Raw genomic sequence first — 22,697 nt, 5'->3', positions numbered from 1 at the left:
TTTACTGCTATCACTTTTACTCTTTTCTTATCCTCCCCCCATCATCTTCCTAGAGGGTAAGAGATTTTCCATGGTTTAAGTTATGTCTTACCTCATTCCTTGCCAAGCCTGGAAGATCCTGGAAACTACTAAGTGCTCCAAAAATATTTAGTGAATGAGCTCTCGATGCATCCAAAACCACAGAGCTAAGTTTTACATCCGTGTAAGTAATACAAAACTGAGCTCTTAATTTGGAAAGGAAAGGATCAGCTAATTAATATGCAATGTCAGCAGCCTCATATATTTTATGGTACAAAACAGAACTGCATGTCCCTCAGCCCAGTCAATTTCCTGTTTGTTATCACATTAGACCTATTCCAGGGCAGATGGAAAATTTGAAGGACATTTCCAGCCATTAAGATGGATATAAGTCTTTCAGAATTGCATATAAATACATAATACCCCTCATCAACATTTTTAGAAATTAGGGTTCACACAATTTTTGATTAAGCAGGGCTCTTTTATCACGTAATTCTGCTTCCTTCAGCTGAGGATTGGGCTCCCCAACTCTATAGGCTGTTGATGTTAGTCTGGCTTTTAAGGCAGTTTCTGTTCAAAATTTCATACAAAGATCCTTGTTGTTCCTCTCTCTGACCTTAACTCTGCCTGACTTTAAAAAAATCATTAATTAATGATTAACAACAATGGATTTAGCACCTCCATTGTGGCCCCTGTGTTCAGCAGTCCTGGATATTGCCCTGTGGATATTTTCAGACCGGTACTAAGAGGCAGCACTCCTATCTCCGTTTTACATAGGATAGAACGAAGGCACGGGCGCCTTCTAACCTGCTCAAAGTCACAGCTAGAAAGTAGTAGAGCCTTAAACTTTGTGCTGGGTTGACTCTGAAGCAGGAATTCTTCTGACACTGCTGAAAGAGATGGAAGGCAAGCTGGCATTTATAGCACTCCCGCTATGCGCCAGGTACCGTATTGGCCACTATACATTTCCTTTGTCATTTTACGGCCACATTATAAAGTACACATTTTTATCCCCATAGTATATATCATAAAACTGAGGTTTGGAGATATTCAGCAATTTGCCCAAGGTTAAACAGTTACTAATTCGTGACGCCAAGAGGCAAGTTCGGTCTGTGAGACTCCACACACTGTTCTTCTCCTTAAGCAAGAACCTGAGCATGAGCTCGTGAAAGGTTTTCATCTGTGCAGCCCGAGGTCCATTTGCTGTGCAGTCCAGCGATGTTGAACTAATGTGGGAGGCAGAGGTATTCCGGGGCTTTGAGAAAATCTGAGACCTCTCTAACTCTCGGCATTTCCATCTGTATAATGGGTTCATAATACTCGCCCTCCCTACTCCACGAGACCTTTAAAACTGAAAAAAGAAACTCTGTGTCCCAAAACCTCACTTTACAGATAAGGACATTGAAGGCTTCTCTAAGCTGCTCAGTCAATGATGACTGAAACTAGCCTAGAACCCTCATATGTTCGCCTCTGCTTCATAACAAATGCTAACATTTATTTTATAAGTTAAAAACGTACCTCTCGTGTATGTAAAATGAATACATGTTAAAGATTTTTATTCAACTCATCAAGTAATGAGCAAAGCATTAGTATGCTAAGACCAATTCAAAGGAGATCTTTGTAGAACAGAAAGATACATAGACAACTAGAAATGCTGAAATAAATTTGCGAAAAGATGCAAAACAGGTTAACATTCAAAAGGCTATAACATGTAACATTTGGAGTTATCTTTTCTGCATGGCACGAATCAGTTGCATCTTGACTGGACAAAACTCATTGGCATTGTTATCAGTTTTCTACAAGTTAACCTTTATCCTCACAGAGTTGTAAATAGATTCAATAGTAAGACAGTCAAAGGTGCAGATTCCTGTAGAATCAATGATTCGCAGAGATCATTGATTCAGGAATCTTGGCCCTCCCCTGAAAGAATGCCAAATAATCTCTTTTGCCAGTTTCTGATTTTTCCTTACATACACACCAAAAAAACCCACAAAAAAATGGTGAAAATTTCAATAGCTTTCCACTATAGGCACTGATTCTGCTCACAGGTCTGTGGGACAGTGAGGTAGCTCTGTTCCCCCTGTCTCATTCTGGGGTCCAGGCTGGAGGGGGCAGCAGTTCCCTGGGGCATGTTCTTCTCCTAGTGGAGGTCAGGCCTCCCAGAGAAGCAGCATGAGCAGGTGATGCCTCTGAATGCCTGTGCTTGGAGGTGGCACATGTTTGCTTCTGTCCGTATTCCACCAGCAAGAGCAAGTTATGGGAACCAGCCATGTCAGCGGGAAGCGTAATCCTCCCATGGATGCAGGAGAGTGCATATTTGCTGAAGAGTAATCATTCTCCTGATTTTCAGACCACATCAGGTTGTGCTAAGAGATGCAAAAACAAACATACAAACAAAAAAGAAAAAAAATCCCACATCTGGGCACGGAGGCACTGTGTAAACACACAGCAACAACCTTTACATACAGATATCCTGTTGGGTCCTTTTACCCCTTTTCTAAAAGTGAAAGAAAATATGGCTGGCCATCCAAAAGTTATATTTGGAAATGAACTCATGTTGATGCTTGGTTTTCTGACATAATCTACCAATAGCATGAAGGTTTTCATGGAGATATTTGACTCTTACCTGGTGTGTTTAATGAGTGCTGGCTACTAAAAGTTGGTGGTGATACATGTTTCTTAAATAGGGCACATGTAGCCCTTTGGGTTTTCGAAAGTATGTTTTGGGAGAATAGAAAATGACAGAATATTTATCCTGAGCATTTATTTACCCAAAGAACTTGAGGAAAAAGATGACAGCTGTAGTCTTCACATGCAGAAAATAAATGATAGTGATATTTTAATGGATTGTTTTAATTTATTGTTTTATTTTTATTTTTGCCACAAATTATTTGTAGCAAAAACACTTTATGGAATGAGGATTTCCAGTTTAGGTTGAAAACCACTTGAAGTATCACCCATAAAGTTTGAGATCAGGATGAGAAGTCCAAAATCATAGCACAGGGATCCTGGCCTAGAACAGGGGTGTAGATGAAGGGGAACAGTCTGAGGGAGCACTGATGCTCCAGAATTAGGGCCTAAGAGCATCTTCCTCTTTCTCTTAATTGTTTTTGTTCTTCCTCTTCCTTTTTCCTCATGATGGCAATTATACGTGCCGTTACCATTTATGAATTACTCCCTCTTGTGGTAGATTCTGCACATAGCCCTTTACATAAGTGTGGTGACTTAAGTTTCCTGCCTGGTCCCTGCAGACGGGAGGTTTGTAAACTGTGGCTGGGACTTGCATTCATAAAGCCTGTTTGGGGTGGTCTCAGAAAATTTAAAAATTAAAACCTGTTTAAAAGGGAGCCTTAACTGAAGATCAAAGAGACTTATCTGTTCTTCCTCTGAGGAAGAAAAGGTATTTTTTCATTGTTTTTTCTTGATCAATTTGGAGCATCAAAAGAAAAGTCAAGACAATTCTAAATAATGCAATGTCACACATGGATTAAACTATCTCATCTTTCAATAATCTGAGAAAGTCATTATTGTGCAGATAATGTATAATACAAGGATAATCATCATAATAGAAAACGAAGTTCAGAGAGATTAATAATTGGTTAGGCAGCAATGAGAATATAGCCCAAGGAACCAGCTGGGATGCAGCAATAACCTCAGTAGACTGAGACAGAGACAGAGATTGAGATAGAGACAGATTGAGATAGAGACCTTTGGGTCTCTACAGTTAGCTTTGAAACTCACCATGAGCACAAGAGGTAGATATTATTTGTTCCTTCTCCATTTCCAGAGAAGGAAACCAAGTAGAAGAGAATTGACAGCGCTTCCTCAAGGCCACTTAGAAAGTGCTAAGGCTGGAATGGAATCCTAGGTCTTCAAACACCAAACCTTTCTGGAATCACAGGCCTCCTATGAAACATCTGAATTTTATCATCTTTTTGATATTCACATTACTTTGGGAAACTTTCATCTCAACATGAAGGACTTTCCAATAATGCAGACATCATTTTTTGGGCTTTGGAGAAAAATCTGAGTTTGAATCTCTGCTCAGATATTCTTCTCTGATTCTGAGCAATCCACACACATTTTTTTTTTTTTTTTTTTTTTGGAGACGGTCTTGCTTTGTCGCCCAGACTGGAGTGCAATGGTGTGATCTCGGCTCACTGCAACTTCCGCCTCCTGGGTTCAAGTGATTCTCCTGCCTCAGCCTCCCAAGAGGCTGGGATTACAGGCAGCCTCTCTCAGCTGGGATTACAGGCACATGCCACCATGCCTGGCTAATTTTTTGTATTTTAGTAGAGACGGGCTTTCACTGTGTTGCCCAGGCTGGTCTCGAACTCCTGAGTTCAGGCAATCCACCTGCCTCAGCCTCCCAAAGTGCTGGGATTACAGGTGTGAGCCACTGTGCCCGGCCACACATATTCTTGAATGTATATTTGTGTAACACCAACTTCAATGGGCAGTTGTGACAACTAAATGAGGTAAAGACGATGCTTAGCCTGGGTCTGGCCATAGAACATACACTCAGCAATTGGTGAGTATATTGGTTATTCAACAATGGGATTTCTTGGGAGGCAATGAGCCCCCAAATGATGGAGATATTCAGGCAGAAACCAAATAGCTTGGCTGAAGATTGAACTGGATTAACATTTTATAGGCCAGATTCATGACCCTCAGTAAAAATGTGAAGTCACTGTAATGTGTTCATGTGACGGGCTGATTTTGTGGCCCCCCAAAATTCATACATTGAAGCCCTAACACCCAGGACCTCAGAATGTGACCATATTTGTAGATAGGGGCTTTACAGAGGCAACAGAGTTAAAATGAGGTCATTAGGGTAGGAATTAATCCCATCTGACTGGTGTCCTCATAAGAAGACATTTGGACACATGAGGAGACACCAGGGGGCATGCACACAGAGGAAACACCATGTGAGGAAGCAGGATGAAGTCGGCCATCTGCAAGCCAAGGACAGAGGACTCAGGGGAAACCAATCCTACCTGCGCCTTGATCTCAGACTTCCAGCCTCCAGAGCCCTGAGAAAGTAAAGTCCTATTGTTTCAGCCACCTGGTCTGTGGGATTTTGTTATGGCAGTGCTATCAAAAAATTATAGCTTGCAGTCAGCATTTTATAACATAGAGAATAGAAAATATCATTTCAGTTAGTTCTATGTGTATTCTATTATGTGGACTGGGTTGTGATACAAAACGTGGGTCACTGTCACAGAACCTAGAGCAACATTGGGCTTCATACCTGAAAGTTCTCTTCTCATTTGGATGAAATAGTAAGAATGAATATGGTACCATTCATATTATATCAATGAATATGAAATGAATGCCTCTTCGTGCTAAAGTTTGACAGATGTGAACTCCCTTAATCCTGACACATATTTTCAAGGTGATTATTGTTATTCCTACTTTTCAGGTGAGACTAAGGCTGGTTATTAAACCTGTGCAGGGTCAAACGCTTAGCATTTTTCAGGGACAGGATTCCTACTCAGGGCAGGCGGTCTCAAAAGCCTGAACTCTCCCTATTCAGCATCATCTCCTGGCCAGTGGCTTAGCACACAAACATCAGCTTCCCCTCTGCAAAGAATTCTGAGATGGAGATTAAGAAGGCCTTGGCTTTAATAGGATCTGCACCTGTGCCTCAGGGCACAATGGGCCCTTTATGATTGCAGGAAGAACACAGAGTGCTTCTCCAGTTGGCATGGTGCTTTTCTTCTTGTAACCAAGGTACACTGAGCATCGTGGTGTCTGTGGGGTGGGGTAATGAGGCATAAAGGTCTGCTGTCTAGAGAGTCAGTCCAGCCCTAATAGAGGGAGGTAAGAAAAATGGCCCCAGCCCTTTTTGTCTGAAGGCACTATGAATAGCGTCTGTGCCTGCTGCACTCAGCCCCCTTGAGCAAGTGGACTCTGGGTCAGACGCTCTTAAACGCAGGCACATGGGCTCATTAGTGGGAAAATGGCAATGGATAATTGGGATATGTAAATGACATGGGCAAACTGGGTGTTTTAACAATCAGGACCCAAAGAGAAGAAGTGTCATTTGGTGAAGAGAAAGGAACAGACTGCCCAGGGAGCCAATTACCGGAGCCAGAAGAGGATGCTCAGCCTAGCAGGGGGACCACAGTCAGGATGGCAAGAGCCTGCGACATTGTGGGGAGGTTGTTTCTGCCTCTAAGATGCAAAGTGACCCATGACCCAGCCCTGTCTTTTTAGGTGGCAATTCTTGGCAATATTCTTTTCTAAATACCTCTTGCAGCCAGCCCCTCCTCTCCAAGATCTGCCTCAACACCTCTCAGCTGGGCTCTGCCTTGTACTTGCTCTGATTGAATTGATTTTTCTCACTTCCAACCTCTCCTCCACAGAGTTGTCAGAAAGCCCTTTGTGGAACCACCTGGGATTAGGTCAGTTTATGCTTAAAGTAACTCATGACCCCCAAGTCCATAAGCCTGGTATATATATGAAAGCCTTCCCCATGTGGCCTCTGCTCCATCCACGCTTGCCTCCAACCATCACAACCACTTTCCCTGGAAACTCCACTCTCTGTCTTGCCTCCAAGCCTTTGCCTACACTGAACCTGCCACCTGGAATAGCGTTCTCAGGAAATAATACATTGTAGTGGTTAAATGTATAGGTTCCAGAGTTAGATCACCTGAGCTTGAATCCTGGGGCTGTCATTTCTTAGTCATGTAAACTTGGGTGCAGTATTTAACCTAAGTATAATTTTCATCATGGTTGATATGAAAAGCAATAGCCATAATGCCTATTTCATAACTTTGTTGTGAGGATTAAATGAGATAATCTATATATAGCAGTCAGCCCAGTGCCAAGTGTAGAGTAAGAACACGATAAATGTTATTATGATAATAAGCATCCATCACGAGCCAGGTCATTGACAGCAATGACCGTAGAAAGATGAGTAAATTGTTTTGCATTTTATTAGCTCATCTTTGGAACTAAATATAGAATTAGTTTTTTTTCTTCTGTTTTTCATTGATGGAGAGCAACACATAAAACAGGCAATCGGTGAATGCTCACTGGAAGGATGAATGAATGAATTCATTAAGTAGATAAATTGGATATTTTACCCAACATAATTATTTAAAAGAAAAAGACAAAAGTGACATTAAGAAACATGCAAAATTAATTTAAAGGTTAATGTAAAAATTGCAAATGTGAGGCAGGAAAAGAAACACTTTTCCAACTGAGAACAATCTAAGTTAAGCCCCTTAATCATTCCCATCTGGAGAGAAGGTGAGCGCCGTTTGGCTTGGAGCTCGTTCATTCCCCATCATGCCTGACTTGAGTGCCTTCCACGATGCTGTGTCAGATGCCTTCCAGTAATGTAGTCAATGCGCACAGTACATCACAGGCTGCAAAGCCCTACCTTAACATGGATCCTGGGAGGAATGATACTCAGACCAAGTCTAAGGCAGGGAGGATAAGAAACATTGTCCCATTGAACAGCTGAGGAAGCAGGCTAGAAATAAGTCTGGCAACTTTTTTGAGGTCACTAAGCGCAAAGTCACAGAGCCAGGACGATCTAAATGCTGAACTCTATTCTGCCCTCCTCTGCTGAGTGACATGTACAAGGGTGTTCCTTAGCTTCTTCTTGTTCCTTCCCAGGAAGGCTTCTCACCTGTAAGGGAACAAGAGTTCCTCTGTCCTAGTGTACAGTGATATGAAGTCTAGGCAAGGGGAAGACAAAAAGAAGACCTGGAGGAAGAGAAGAGGGGGCAGTAAATTTGAGGATTTGCTGAGATTGGGTTTTCAAGAATAAAAAAACGCATATAGGGTAGTAATGGGATCCATTGTTCCCAAACATATTTCCTTTTGGCCCGGGTTGTTCCTAGACCCAGAATTAGAGCTTGTCGTGTCTCCTCCAAACAAGCAAAGAGTGCTCTTTTTGGCTACAAAGATCTGTCTCACTGGCTCCTCTGAGAGGTAGATTTATACCCAGGTCCAGAGTAAGCATTTAGGGGACAAATTATTTCATCAGAAGTAGTTTCATGTGGAATTCTTTGATGGTGAATGAGGCATTCCTAAATGCATGGATGGTGTTGTTGGCAGAATCACTGAGGACTGGAGAGGCAATTCTGTACCCAGGATACGTGTCTATTCCAGTAATGGCATATGTCCGCCCCCGCCCATGTTTGGAAGGTCCAGTGTAATCAACTTGCCACCAAGTGGCTGACTGGTCCCCTAGGGAAGGTGCCCCACTGGGGGCTGAGCATCTCCGTTGCTTGCAGGTCAGGCATGCTTCAGTCCTGTTGGCAGTAGTCATGATCAGAATATTCACAGAGGGTGTTTCTGGGTAACAAGATGATTACTGTTGCCTTCTGGCTGATTTACATTTCATAATTTCCTAACAACTACTTTGCATTTCTTGTGTAACAAATAATAAAAGTAAATTTCAAATTGGCCTAAAGCAATTATTTAATGTGTTTAGGGAACAGAGTGAGAGGGGCAGGCAGGACCACCATTTGCATATGCCTGTGAACCTGAGACTCTGTCCTACTCATTCAATGACAGTCATAATAACCATCACTGGAATATCACCTCATGATGAGATGCTTACTACCCTGGATTTACAGAGGCAGAAATGTAGGCTCAGAGAAAGCCCTTTGTCTCTCTCTTTTTACTCATTCCCAGGAAGTGCCTCACCTGCAAGGGAGAGAGAGTTTACCTGAACATCTCGCCTGTACATTGAGATGAAGACCAGCTAAAGAGAAAAGCAAAAATGAAAGCTAAGGCATGGAGGAGGGGAAGCAGGTGGGTGGGTTTTCAATGTTATACTTTGAGCTGGGGCTCAAAGCCAGGAGAGAAATGCCTCATTGTTGTCCTTGTTGATAGTGTGTCGCTAACTCTTTGCTTTGGTGCCATGTTCAGCTGGAACCTGAGGCTCTTAGGGACTTTAGGCCTCCGAGAAGTTTCCTTCCAGTGGGATATAGGATGTTTGATTTTCTTTAGCTGAAACCTGTGCTGTGGAGTGCTGTGATTACACAGTTCCTCCAATGACACTCAGTGCACACCCTGCTTTTGATGACATTTCCAAAGCCCCTATTAGAAGCCTAAACACTGCTTGCCATTGGATTATAAAACCATCAAAGCAACTCCATTTACTAGACTCAACTACCTGGCAGTTTCCCTATCATTGGGTTTAATTGGCTCAGTTATGAATTTGTTATTGACTTAACCTCATCTTTTATGGGAGGCATGCAAATAGCCCCTGCACCTTATCTTAAATTGTAATACTTGACAGTCTGAAGCTCCCATCAAAATAGAAGTCTCTTCATGTATCTGAGGATCCAAACTGTCATTCTGGGAATCTGAACTTTTGATTAATTGCACAATAATAAATTCTCACATCTTCTTTCCACATTCTTTGACTCGTCTTCTTTTTATGTTTATCTAGTGAGCCTTTTTATTTTAAATACTGTCAAAATGTTTTTATCATGTTTCTTAAGTTGCAAGGAGCATAAAGGAGCAGCAAGTCTTCCTAAGTATGAAGACTTTCACAATGGTAAAACGAAACCAAACAAAAATCTCACCCACAAACATACATGGAATGCTTGTGTGCCAGGCATTGTGCTGAGAGCTTTACACTCTTCATTCGCTTATTCATCATTTATTCATGCTGCCAACACAGATTGAGAGCCTGTGATATGACAGACACACTTCCAGGATTCAAAACTAGGAATGCTTAGTCCCTGCTCTTGTTTAGTAAGATAACAGTAAACAAGTAAACAGAATGTAAATGCGATCATTTTTGGCAGTGATAAATGTAATGAATGAACAAAACAGGAAGAGACTGAGGGAGAACAGCGACTTTGGAAAAGGTGCTCAGAGATAAAGGGCAAGATTGTTTCCTGGTTAGTTGGGATGGGAGTAGGACAGGAAGAATACACGTGAGTTTGGTGTGTTGGGCATGGCAGGGCTAACACGTGGGCAGGAGGAGGCTTTGCAGTGCCCAGCTCCCATTTGGAGATATTCTGATCCAAGCAATTCCCTTTCCTTGGGCTTTTTCTCCTTTCCAGAGCCTGCTGGACTGGTTACTTACTCCAACTCACTGCTAAGCATTTATCTATTCACGGATGTACAGGGGTCCTACTGGGCACTGCCACGTTTCCATGTGCTATTTCCTATAATTCCTCACAAAACCCATCAACCAGTGAACAGCCTTTTCCCCTGGGGTTCTTGTCATGAACTCTTCCCGTTTAATATTAAGTTCCCATACTAGAGTCTGTTTCTGGACAAAGAATTCTGTTGCACTGAGAGTTTATTTTTGTACCGATCCCACACTGTTTTAATGATTTCAGTCTTACAGTTTAACTTCCTCTGGAAACTCCTCCCTTCTTGATTTGGAGACCTCTTTTGAGGTTCTCCCCTTTGATAGTCCTTTTATAGGGTGGTGGTTCTCTGACCCTTCCCCTGCCCCAGCCCATACATTCCTACTCCCTTCCCTTCCTTCTTCCCTTCCCTGTCTCCTATGCTCTCCTTGGCCAACTTCTCCAGGCAAATCCAGAGCTGGTGTTCTTGCAGGTCTGATGCCTCTTTTCTTATACACTAGGGATAGATCCTCGGCCTTGTTCACAGGATCTCCCCTCACCCCATGTCTCTCACCCCAGCTGACAGACATGAGGCGAGAGAGTGGGAAGGAAAGGAGGCCACAGGTGCCATGGGGCAGCAGGAATGGAGGCTTCCCCGATGGCGGTGGGCATGGAAGAAGTGCAGGATGCTCCTGTCCTTTGTCAGTGTCTTACAAGATCTAGCCTTTGCCTGTGGCCTCACTTTCCTCTACTCTCATTGAGCTTAAGCCACCCTTCCCCTCCGCACCCGCTGTTCTGCTGTTTGGAGGGCTCTCTGGACATTTACATAGTTGCTCCCAGCTTGTCATTAGGGTCTCACCTCGAAGCATCACCTCCACAGTAAGGCCTTCCACGACCAGCCGGTTTAGAGAGACTCCCCCAGTCACTATAGCGCAGCACTCTAATTTGTTACCACATACTATTTACCAATATCGGAAATTCTACTGTTAAAATTTGTCTTTTCATTGTCTTCCACCGCCTAGGACAGAGGTCTTAGGAGTGCAGAGACCTCATATCTTCAGGACAGAGATCACTACCCTTCGCCAGGGAAGCTCACGAGGGGGTTACAGATTGGTTGATTGAATTGAAATTTGGACCAGAGAGGGAATGACTGGCTTGGGTGCAAGTCGGGAGCAAAGCAGGAATCAAAGATTCTGACTGCGTTTTTTCAGTCCTTTGCCCACCCAGACAGGTGAAGGTGCTATTCAAAGATTGGGGGAGGAGAGGGCCGCGGCATCCACCATGAACCACGAACTAGAGGGAAGAGGGAGTCACGAGCTTCGCTACCACAGAGCAGGTGCGTTCGCGGTGCGCCCGGCCTTGACCAACCCAACAACTTGGCTTTTACCTCTGGAGCCGAGGAGCAGGGGTAGGGGGTGAGGGAAATTCACAAAGCTGCAACCACAGAGCCAATGTTTGGTGGGCGACAACCCCCCAGTCCCTCCTCCCTTCCTCTTCTTCCCCCAACTGCCCGCCGTCACGCCCCATCCAGGGGAAGCCCCAACGCCCACGGGAGCTCCAGGAGCCGGGCTCTGCAGCCGCCTGGCGCACTGCCTGGTTGCAACGGGGGCGGCGGTAGCCCAGGCGATCCCGGGTCCCCAGACAATCAGCGGTGGGGGTCGGCGGGAAGAGGCGGGGCGCCGCCGCCCAGGCCTCCCGCCGCGACGGGGCGGGACAATGGGGCCCCACCCCGGGGAAGGAGGGAGGGAGGGACGCGGCGTGCGCTCGGCCCGCGGCGCGCTCGCTGCTGCTGCTGCTGACAGGCTGAGGCTGGAGCGGGCGGGGAGGGGCGCGGGTGGAAGCGCGGAGGAGGGAGGAGGCGGCGGCGGCGGCGCGTGTGGCTGGCGGGCGGGAGGGCGGCTGGCACCGGGCTTGTAAATAAACTGCGATGCTGTCTTGGGCTCGCCGGCCTGGGTGCCGCCGCCGCCGCCGCCGCCCCGGAGCGCCGGTTCCAGGCTCCCGCCGCCGCGCGCCCTAGCGCCTCCGCGCCAGCCTCGCGCGCCCTCCCAGCTTCTCCGCAGCCCCCGGCCCGCGACCCTCGGGGTCCTGCGGCTGACCCGCGCGGGATGTGACCCCCTGACCCCCTGCCTGGCCTCCCCTGCCCCCCAGGGGGCCCGCCTTTGCCTGCTTTTTGGGGGGGGGTGGGGAGGGGCGCGCGGATCATGGCATTGGAGTTCCCGGGCTTGCAGCCGCCGCCGCCGCCTCGTTCACGCACCCCGAGCGCCCCTTCTTCCCAGAGCAGCAGCGGAGAAGGCGAAGCGGCCGGCGGGGGCGAGGCAGATGGGGCTCAAGGCGCGCAGGGCGGCGGGGGCGGCTGGCGGCGGCGGCGACGGGGGCGGCGGAGGCGGCGGGGCCGCTAACCCCGCCGGAGGGGACGCGGCGGCGGCCGGCGACGAGGAGCGGAAAGTGGGGCTGGCGCCCGGCGACGTGGAGCAAGTCACCTTGGCGCTCGGGGCCGGAGCCGACAAAGACGGGACCCTGCTGCTGGAGGGTGGCGGCCGCGACGAGGGGCAGCGGAGGACCCCGCAGGGCATCGGGCTCCTGGCCAAGACCCCGCTGAGCCGCCCAGTCAAGAGAAACAACGCCAAGTACCGGCGCATCCAAACTTTGATCTACGACGCCCTGGAGAGACCGCGGGGCTGGGCGCTGCTTTACCACGCGTTGGTGTGAGTACCCGGCCGCTCGGGGCGCCCTCGGCGGCGGCGCGCGTGGGGACTTGGGGTCGGGGCTGGAGCTGAGAAGTCTCTGGGGCTTTAAGACCCATGGATGCTTTCCCGCTGAACGGGAGACCAGCCCGTCCTCAGCACGCGTTTCCGTGTGTGTGTGTGTGTGTGTGTGTGTGTGTGTGTGTGTGTGTGTGTGTTGCCGCTCTCCGGGTGTTCCACACTGGGGGCTTAAAAAACGAAGCGTGGTTCCCCTGCTGATTTGGGCGGATGTGTGCGCGCGCGGGTGCACATTTATGACATCTTCTAGGGGTGTTGGTTTGGAAGCTTAAAAGAATTATGTGGGTTTTTCCAATTAATGTGAGGGTTGAAGAGGATAAAGCGGGTCCTCCCGTGAGCTCTGTGTTTCTGTTTCGGGTGGATCCCTTCTGTTGGGATCGCCACTGAGTTTGGTTGGGGATGGGAGGGGTGCGCACCACCCATAGTGGGGAGTTTGTGTGTGTGTGTGTGTCGCTTGCTTGTGCCACCCTTCTGATCGCTGGGTACTGGTACAGAGAAGAACCTGGTGCTGCTCTGACTGGGAGCTGGGACTGGCCAAAATGCATGTCCTAGGATTCCTTTTAGGGAAGTGAATGGGAATGTGTGTGTCTAAGCCTAGACTGAGGGGCTGGGGCTTCACAGAGCCAGGAGGTGAGGGGGCCGGGGACTCTTTTGGCTGAAACATCTCCTTGATTTGGGATCCGATATTCCCTCAGCCTCAGTCGCTGCTGCTTCTCCTGCTTTGGCTGGGCTAGGGCACCGGGAATGTGAGGGGCTTGGCCTGGAGGTTTGCACCCAGGCACTGTTCTCCTAGAAAGAATCTCCTTGCTAGTCCGATGTAAATGCATGGCCAGAAGGAAGAAGGAACTCCCTCTGCACCTGCCACTGGGGATGCAAAATCCACCCGTATTTGGGAGGGGGGAGAGGATGGTGGGGGTGCTCCTCATTCAAGATTGGAAATCTGTGCTGTCAGCACCCATCTCGGAGCTGGCAGGGCACGTCCAGCCATCAAGCTCTGCCTTCTGGCTCTGGTTTAGTCATCCTGATGGCTGCTTCTAGGAAGCTGTACTGTACCAGGGTTTTGGCAGGGAATTGCCTATGACCTTGGCAACCCCCCCTCCCCCCTCTCTCCCCCACGCGTTTAGCAGTGGATTTTCCTCTCTATTCTCCTCCAATTCACCCATGACTGATGTGGTCGGAAGGGCTCAGGAGCCTTGGAGTTAGTTACACTACCTGCCAGTTTTTCTTGGTTAGAGACGTTTTTCTAGGTTCGGCCACCAGGTGGGGGCGTCCACACAGGACCTCAGACTTAGCAACAGGTTTCTTCAAGGAGGTTACCAAGCCCGGAGAGGGTGCCTTCCCGGAAACTAAGGAACCAGCAGGAAGGGTGGGGTGGGAGTGGGGCATTTTCCCAGAAACGTGGATGTTGGTGTCTGTATGAGTGTGCGTGTGTATGTGTGTGTGTCTATTTGCAGGTGTTGGTCGGGGTCTGGTTGGAGAGACGGCTTAACAATTGTTGCTCTTTCATTTGCTCTTTTTAGGTGGCAGAAAAAAAGCATTAAAATACATTCATCTCTCTGTCTCTAGCAATATGTTTAGTTAAATTGAAGTGAATACTGAAATATGTGATAGTTAAAAAAGGCACAAGAAGTTCGTTGAGTGCACACAGTCATACAATGATTCACGTGTCCTTTCACATGTACATCGCGTTCAGTACGTACTGACTGAAAAACCTGGGGGTCCTATGGAAGCATGTGGGCTCCCTCTTTCTTCTCTTCCCACCTTTCCCAGCCAGCACCTCCAGCCGTGCCTTGTCCAGTCTGGGGAATGGAATAGCTAAAGCTGTTACTGACTGAGCCTCAATTTTATTTTTTTCTAGAATTATTCCATCACCTGGAAGCAGATTTGATAATGCCAAAACCTGGAGCCTGTTTCCCAAAAAGGATCCAGGAAAATTTAAGACTTTGTGAGAAGAAAGTCAGTTACCTAGCTAGGAACTATATATGCAAATGCATATATATGCAAATATGCAAATGTACTAATTTTATTTAATTCTCACACAGTACTATTAGATGGAAATTATTATCTCCGTTATATAAAGATATGAAAACCTCAAGAGAGAAAATCACTTGTCCGCGATCACACAGCTAAGGTTCCTGGAGCTCACATTTGAATGCAGTGGGTTCACTCTGTTTCTGAGCCAAGATTCCAGTTCTGATGCTCTTCCAACAATTGTGGGACCCTGGGTATTTTGCTGAGCGTCACTGGGTGCCCCTTTTCCCACTGTTAATGCAGGGCCATGAGTAATTCCTTGGCCTCCCCTTGCTAGCTCTCAGATGGCAAATTGCTAGAAATGAGAGTTTAGAATCAAGTTGGGGGCTGGTCAGAACTCAGGAAGCCACAGTGTTAGGAAAATTGAGGATGAACTGGGATGGTGGTGGGATTGCGGATTCTGATAAATTGGGAGCTACACAGGAAAACCTGTGTTGACTTCCCATTGAGCTCCTAATATTGAAGCATACTTACTTAGTACACGCATAGTACATTTTCCCTGCAGCTTAGGAGACAGTCCAGTCAAGTGAACATAATTGAACCTTTCCTTGATGATTCAGGATTTTGCATTGAAATTTATGTTTTCAAGCATCCATTATCTTGTTCTGGGCTGTGGCTAATGGCACAATGGGCCCAGGAAATTGGGCTTACCATGGGCCTACAATCTAGTGGATGCTTTTTTTTTTTTTTTTTTTTTTTTAATTAAAATGAACCAGGTCCATGAGATGAGATTATTTTTTTTCTCCTTCCTAAAGGTAGAATACAGGAAATATGGAAATCAATCAAACCCTTACCTTGTTTCTTTAGCCTCAAATGCTGTATTAGTCTGTTTTCACAGTGCTATAAAGAAATACCTGAGACTGGGTAATACATAAAGGAAAGAAGTTTAATTGTTTCACAGTTCTGCGTGGCTGGCGGAGGTGGGAGGGGGTGGTCTCAGGAAACTTACAATCATGGAAGAAGGCAAAGGGGAAGAGGAAGCCGGGCACATCTTACATGGTGGCAGGAGAAAGAGAACAAAGGGGAAGAGCCACACACTTATCAAACAACCAGATCTCCTGAAACTTCTATCAGGAGAAGAGCAAGGGGAAAATATGCCCACATGATTCAGTCACCTCCCACCAGGCGACTCCCACAGTATGTGGGTATTATAATTTGAGACGAGAGTTGGGTGGGGACACAGAGCGAAAACATATCATTCTGCCCCTGCTTCCTCCCAAATCTCATGTCCTTTTCATATTTCAAAACCAATCATGCCTTCCCAACAGCGCCCTAAGGTCTTAACTCATTCCAGCATTAACTCAAAAGTCTAAGTCCAAAGTCTCATCTGAGACAAGCAAGTTGCTCCTGCCAATGAACCTGTAAAATACAAAAACAAGTTTGTTACTTCCAAGATACAATGGGAGTATAGGCATTGGGTAAATGTTTCCATTGCAAATCGGAGAAATTGGCCAAAACAAATGGGCCACAGGCCCCATGCAAGTCTGTAACCCAGCAGGGCATGCATTAAAAAAGCTCCAAAATAATGTCCTTTGATTCCATGTCTCACATCCAGGCCACCCTAATGCAAGGCTTGGGCTTCCATGGCCTTGGGCAGCTCCACCCTTGTGACTCTACAGGGTTCAACTCCTGTGGCTGTTTCCATGGGCTGGCATTGAGTACCTGTGGCTTTTCCAGGCACACAGTGCAAGCTGTCTGTGGATCTACCATTCTGGGGTCTGGAGGACAGTGGCCCTCTTCTCACAGCCCAACTAGGCAGTGTCCCATTGGGGATTCTGTGTGGGGGTTCCAACCTCACATTTCCTCTTGCACTGCCCTCACAGAGGTTCTCTATGAGAGCTCCACTCCTGCAGCAGACTCCTGCCTGGACATCCAGGTGTTTCCATACCTCCTCTGAAATCTAGGTGGAGGTTCCCAAAGCTTAACTCTTGTCTTCTGTGCACCCACAGGCCCAACACCACACAGAAGCCACCAAGGCTCAGTGCTTGCACACTCTGAAGCAATGGGCTGAGCTGTACCTTGTTCCCTTTTAGCCATGGCTGGAACTGGAGCGGCTGGGACACAGGGCACCAAGTCCAGCAGCTTCACAGAGCAGTGGGGCCCTGGGCCTGGCCCAGGAAACCATTTTCCCCCCTAGGCCTCTGGGCCTGTGATTGGAGGGGCTGCCACAAAATTCTCTGATGTGACCTGGAGACATTTTCCCTGTTGTCTTGGCTATTAACATTCAACTCCTCATTACTTATGCATATTTCTGCAGCTGGCTTGAATTCCTCCGCAGAAAATGGGTTTTTCTTTTCTACCACATGGTCAGGCTACAAGTTTTCTAAATCCTTATGCTCTGCTTTCCTTATCAATATCAGTTCCAATTTCAGACCATCCCTTTGTGAACGCACATAACTGAATGTTTTCAGAATAAGCCGGGTTAACTCTTGAATGCTTTGCTGCTTAGAAATTTCTTCCACCAGATACCCTAAATCATCCTCTGAAGTTCAAAGTTCCACAGATCTTTAGGGCAGGTGCAAAATGCTACCAGTCTCTGACAAAGCATACCATAAGTGTCCTTTACCCCAGTTCCCAATAAGTTCCTCATCTCCATCTGAGACCACCTCAGCCTGGACTTCATTGTCCATATCACTGTCAGCATTTTGGTCAAAACCATTCAGTAAGTCACTGGGAAGTTCCAAACCTTCCCACAATTTCTGATCTTCTTCTGAGCCCTCTAGACTGTCCCAACCTCTGCCCATTACCCAGTTCCAAAGTCTCTTCCATACTTTCAAGTATCTTTATGGGAGTGCCCCAAACTCCAGGTACCAATTTCCTGTATTAGTCCATTTTCACACTGCTATAAAGAAATACCTGAGACTGGGTAATTTATAAAGGAAAGAGGTTTAGTTGACTCACAGTTCTGCATGGCTGGGGAAGTCTCAGGAAACCTACAATCGTGGCAGAAGGGGAAGCAGGAATGTCTTACGTGGTGCCAGGAGAGAGCGCAAGAGTGAAGGGGAAGAGTCACACACTTATCAAACAACTGGATCTTGTGAGAATTCTATCATGACAAGAGCAAGGGGGAAATCCACCCCCATGATTCAGTCACCTACCACCAGGCCACTCTGGAAACATGTGGGGATTACAATTTGAGATGAATTTTGGATGGGGACACAGAGAAAAACCATATCAAATGCCCATCCCCTGCTTTCACTTGGTGACTCCCCTTCACCTTGGCCCAGCTTCCCCAGGCATAGAATTTTGTACCTCGCATTTGATTGATCTCTGCTTGTCTTCCCTGTTGAGCTGAGAGTTACTTGAGAGTGGGAGCTGCTTATTCTCCTGTAACCTTACCACTCCGCAGCAGGCTGCAGAGTGCATGGTAGGTACTAAGTAAGCATTTGCTGAATGGATGCATGTGAGAATTCTGTAAGGGTTCTTGTTAATCAAGACTTTGCTGCAATAGCTTTACTACTATCCCAGTAACAGTAAGTAGTCAAAGCCAGCATTACAGGACTTTAATTATAAGAATAGTTCTTAGAAGTCCAAAAATGGACTATGGGAGAGAAAACAAGATTGGAGACCACGCTTTAACTTGAGTGAGGGTGATCACTTCTCTAGTTTTTTTAACCTTATGGCTGAAAGAGATTCTGATTTTATGAAAAACATGCTAGACTTGGAGTTCACATCTGGACTGCTTTATGTCTCTGTGACTGCAGGAGTCAAGTTGGGGATGACCTATAAATTGAGAATGATTACACTACCCTATCACAGGGTGGTTTTTAGGCTCAAAGAATAGTGTATATGAATGCAGTTAGCCCAACACTAGGCACTCAGTATACATTAGTTAATTCTGAATAGGGATCTCCTTAAAAGTCATACATACCTGACACTGTGACTGTCCTGAGGCTGTCCAGGGATTCCCCTTTCTTTGCCTGTTAGTGAAAAGATGCTGGCTTCATCTTGGCATTCATCTCATTTGGCACTGGATAGGCATCCTGCTGCCCTGACCATCTTGCCACAGCCAGCTGTGATCAATCACTCTCCTGTTGACAAACCAAGGGAAAATGATCACAAGAAATACCCACTGATTGCATTCTGAGGTATGCTTGCTCCAGGGACATCTGGCAGGCAAGACTGGGTAGTGAGACACATGGAGCCAGCAGCTGCTCTGGAACATAAAGGGCCTGCCTAGTGGACTTAGCATGTTGACAAGAAGATCTATTGTCTTCAGGTTGGAGGAGACACTGAATGCCCACTTAATGCTGTCGGTAATGCAGAGTCTTCCCAATTTGGAGGTAAGATAAATTTGGGCCTCCAAACTTGCTTGCTTCTTATAGCTGGTATGGTCTTGGGCAAGTTGCTATATCTTTGGGCTTCAGTTTCTTCATCTGAGAAGTGTTGTAAGTAAGTTATAGGCTCTTGTGAAACTAAGGGCACTTTACATGGAAGAAGCATTCAGTGTTAGATATTTGTGTTGTTAACGTTAATCAGTTAATAGATATTTTTAATGCCTTCTCTGTACCAGGAACTCTTCTAGATATTAGGGATATAGAAATAAACAAAACAAAAGGAAACAAAACAATCTCTGCCTAATGGAACATATACTCTAATGACAACCTTGTTAATATTAGCAGAAATCTCAGAATTTGGTCATCTGGTCAACGTCCCAGCCAGAGTAGAATCAATCCCTTCAGCAGTATCTTAGCCATGCCTATAAACTGTAATTCATTACTGAAGTAACATCAGTTTTTCTCTAGACAATGCTGATTTCAACTTCCATTTCCCTGACTCTATTTAGCTCATTCTCCTTTTCAGCTCCCATGTATTTTATTCTTTCTCATCTACCACTTGATGTTGGTTTTCTTAACCATTCTCAATCAGTCCTCACCTTTTTTCGTCCCACTAATCTCTCTTTGCCTTTCCTTCCTCAGTATGGCCAATTTCCTTCTCATTTTGAGAAGCAAGGATTTTGATAAGTTGTCATTCTTTATTCAGCAGTAAGAGCATGATCTTTGGAGTCAAACATTGGTTGCATTTAACTCTGCTGTTTCTTCTGTATAACCTGGAATAATTTGCTCAACCTTCCTGAATTTCCATTTCTTTATTTCTAATATTAAGATAATACTGCCTACATCCCAAGGCTGTTGTAAAATTTTTTAAATTGATGGATAATGTATGTACATATTTATGAGGTACATGTACTATTTCATTGCATGCGTAGACTGTGTAACAATGAAGTCAAGGTGTTTGGGGCATCTGTCACCTGGAGTATTTATCATTTCTATGTGTTGGGAACATTTCAAGTCCTCTCTCTTAGCTGTTTTGAATTATACAATACATTGTTGTTAACTATGGTCACCCTTCTCTGATATTAAACATTAGAACTTATTCCCTCTGACTATATGTTTGTACCCATTAACTAACCTCTCTTTATACCCCTACTCCTGCACATTCATCCTTCCAAGCCTCTGGTATCTATCATTTTATTCTCTACTCCATGAGATCAACATTTTTAGCTCCCACATATGGGTAAGAACACATGATATTTGTCTTTATGTGTGTGGGTTATTTCATTTAACATAATGACTTCCAGTTCCATCCAAGTTGCTGCAAATGACATGATTTCATTTTCTCATGGCTGACTAGTATTCCATTGTGTACATATACCATATTTTCTTTATATGTGCATCCATTGATAGATCCTTTGGTTGATTCCTTACTTTGTTATTGGGAATACTGCTGCAATATACATGAGAGTGCAGGTATTTCTTCGATACATTGATTTCTTTTCTTTTGGACAAATACCCAGTAGTGGGGTTGCTGGATGGTATGATAGTTCTATTTTTAGTTTTTTGAGAAATCTCCATATTGCTTTCCATAGTGGCTGTACTAATTTACATTCCCACCAACAGTATGTAAGAATTCCTTTTCTCAGAATCCCCATCAGCATCTGTTATTTTTTGCCTTTTTAATAATGACCATTCTAACTAGGGTAAGATGATATCTCATTGTGGTTTTGATTTCCATTTTCCTGATAATTAGTGATATCGAACATCTTTTTATATATCTTTTGACCATATATATGTCTTCTTTTAAGAAATATCTATTCATATCCTTTGCCCACTTTGTAATGGGATTATTTGTTTTTTAACTGCTGAGTTTCTTGTATATTCTAGATACTAGTCCCTTATCGATGAATAGTTTTCAATTTTTTCTCCCATTTAAGGGGTTGTCTCTTCACTCTGTTGATTGTTTCATTTGCTACATAGAAGCTTTTTAGTTTAAAATAGTCCCATTTGCCTATTTTTTGTTTTGTTGACTGTGCTTTTGAGGTCACGGGCATAAAATATTTGCCTAGACCAGGTTCCTAAGGTGTTTCCTCTATTCTCTCAAGGATTTTTATAGTTTCAGATCTTACTTTTGAGTCTTTAATCCATCTTGAGTTGATTTTTGTATATGGTAAGGCATAGAGGTCGTTTCATTATTCTGCATTGTTGTGAAATTTAATTGAGATGATGGATATAAAACACCTAGATATGTCATTATCAGCATTTAGTAAATACTTTCTCTCTTTTGCTTCTCTTCTTGATCATATCTAATCTGCTGCCTTCTTGCAACCCTCATGAAATCCATGCACACTCCCCTTGGCAATCATCTCAGGCCATCCGTATTGACTTGGAGGGTGAGCAGTGGCTCGCGTTTACAAATGAATAAGAGAAGTTAGGAGATCTGCCCAGGCTCTTAAAGCTACTGAACTGGCACAGCTGGGGTCACACCTGAATCCTCACTCTTGTGTGGTGCTTCTATCCTCATGTCGTGGTGTACTCAATAGAAGAGTAACGAAGGGAGACCAGAACTCTTCCCTCCTGGGTCAGGAACTTGATAGCTAGCTGCATTTCTGACAGATTCCCAGGGGAAACCAATGCTGTGACTCTGCTGACCACATTTTGAGTAGCCGGGCCTCTTAAACCTTGGCATGCATGTAAATCACCCAAACAAAAAGGTACCATAAGAGAGAAATCTGGCAGACTCCACCTGAACAAAAGTTATCAAACTTGTGTATAATGAGACAAACTAACCCATCCTTCTGACGTAATTCAGTGGAAATATACAACATACCTGCAATGGTGCCTAAAATGATCTGAACCTAATCATAAAGAAATAATAGACAAATTCAAATTGTGGGGCATCCTGCTGGATATCTGGAATGGTCTCTTCCAAAGGCTTCATGTCATGGACAAACAAACAAATAAACAAAAGAAGATGAGGGGAACTGTTTCAGTTAATGGAGGCTAAAGAGACATAACAGCCAAATTCAGTGCTTGATTCTTGATTGGTTCCAGCTGAAAAAAATAAATAACAGGGGACATTATATAAGGATAATTAAGAAAAGTTGAACATGGCCTCCATAGTAGATAACATTATTGTATCAAAATTTAATTTATTGAGTCTGATCATTTCATTGTGGTTATGTAAGTGGATGTTCTATATTTTGAAGAGATGCATGGTGCAATAGTTAGTGGTGACAAGTCATGATGTTTACAACTTACTTTCAAATGGTTCGGCACATATACAGACAATATAAGTGCATGTGTGTATGCACACACACAATACACACACCCAAAATGAGAAAGAGAAAAAGAAAATGTGGCAAACATATTAACAATTGGTGAAGCCAGGTAAAGAGAATATATATGTATGTTATATTATTCCTTTAACTTAAAAACAACTTTTAGAAATAAAAAGTTGCAAATAGTTTAAAAAGAAGAAGACTCAACACACACAAACACACAAAGCATACACGTGAGTCCAGATGACAGGCATTGCCCTTAGGTGATTCCGACAT

General features: G+C 45.0%; 1 protein-coding gene and 1 long non-coding RNA gene across 3 annotated transcripts in view; both read left to right on the top strand.

Moving 5' to 3' along the window:
- The first annotated feature begins 5,744 nt into the window (after nt 1-5,744).
- Nucleotides 5,745-6,319, top strand: LOC107976525 (uncharacterized). Its single transcript, XR_001720571.2, has 2 exons — nt 5,745-5,841; nt 6,042-6,319. It is a non-coding gene; the product is annotated as an uncharacterized LOC107976525 (long non-coding RNA).
- A 5,506-nt stretch (nt 6,320-11,825) lies between these two features.
- Nucleotides 11,826-22,697, top strand: part of KCNQ3 (potassium voltage-gated channel subfamily Q member 3) — a 359,017-nt gene continuing 348,145 nt past the window's right edge. The window contains exon 1 of one of the 2 annotated variants that reach the window (XM_519963.8): nt 11,826-12,775. In XM_519963.8, the coding sequence (XP_519963.2) occupies nt 12,390-12,775 (386 nt within the window). In that variant the 5' untranslated portion in view covers nt 11,826-12,389. The remainder of the gene's footprint in view (nt 12,776-22,697) is intronic. The other variant, XM_016959880.3, reaches the window with a different exon arrangement.

Source organism: Pan troglodytes, chromosome 7, assembly GCF_028858775.2.
Source record: "Pan troglodytes isolate AG18354 chromosome 7, NHGRI_mPanTro3-v2.0_pri, whole genome shotgun sequence".
Classification (NCBI taxonomy): domain Eukaryota; kingdom Metazoa; phylum Chordata; class Mammalia; order Primates; family Hominidae; genus Pan; species Pan troglodytes.
This window is presented reverse-complemented; position numbering and strand designations above follow the sequence as displayed.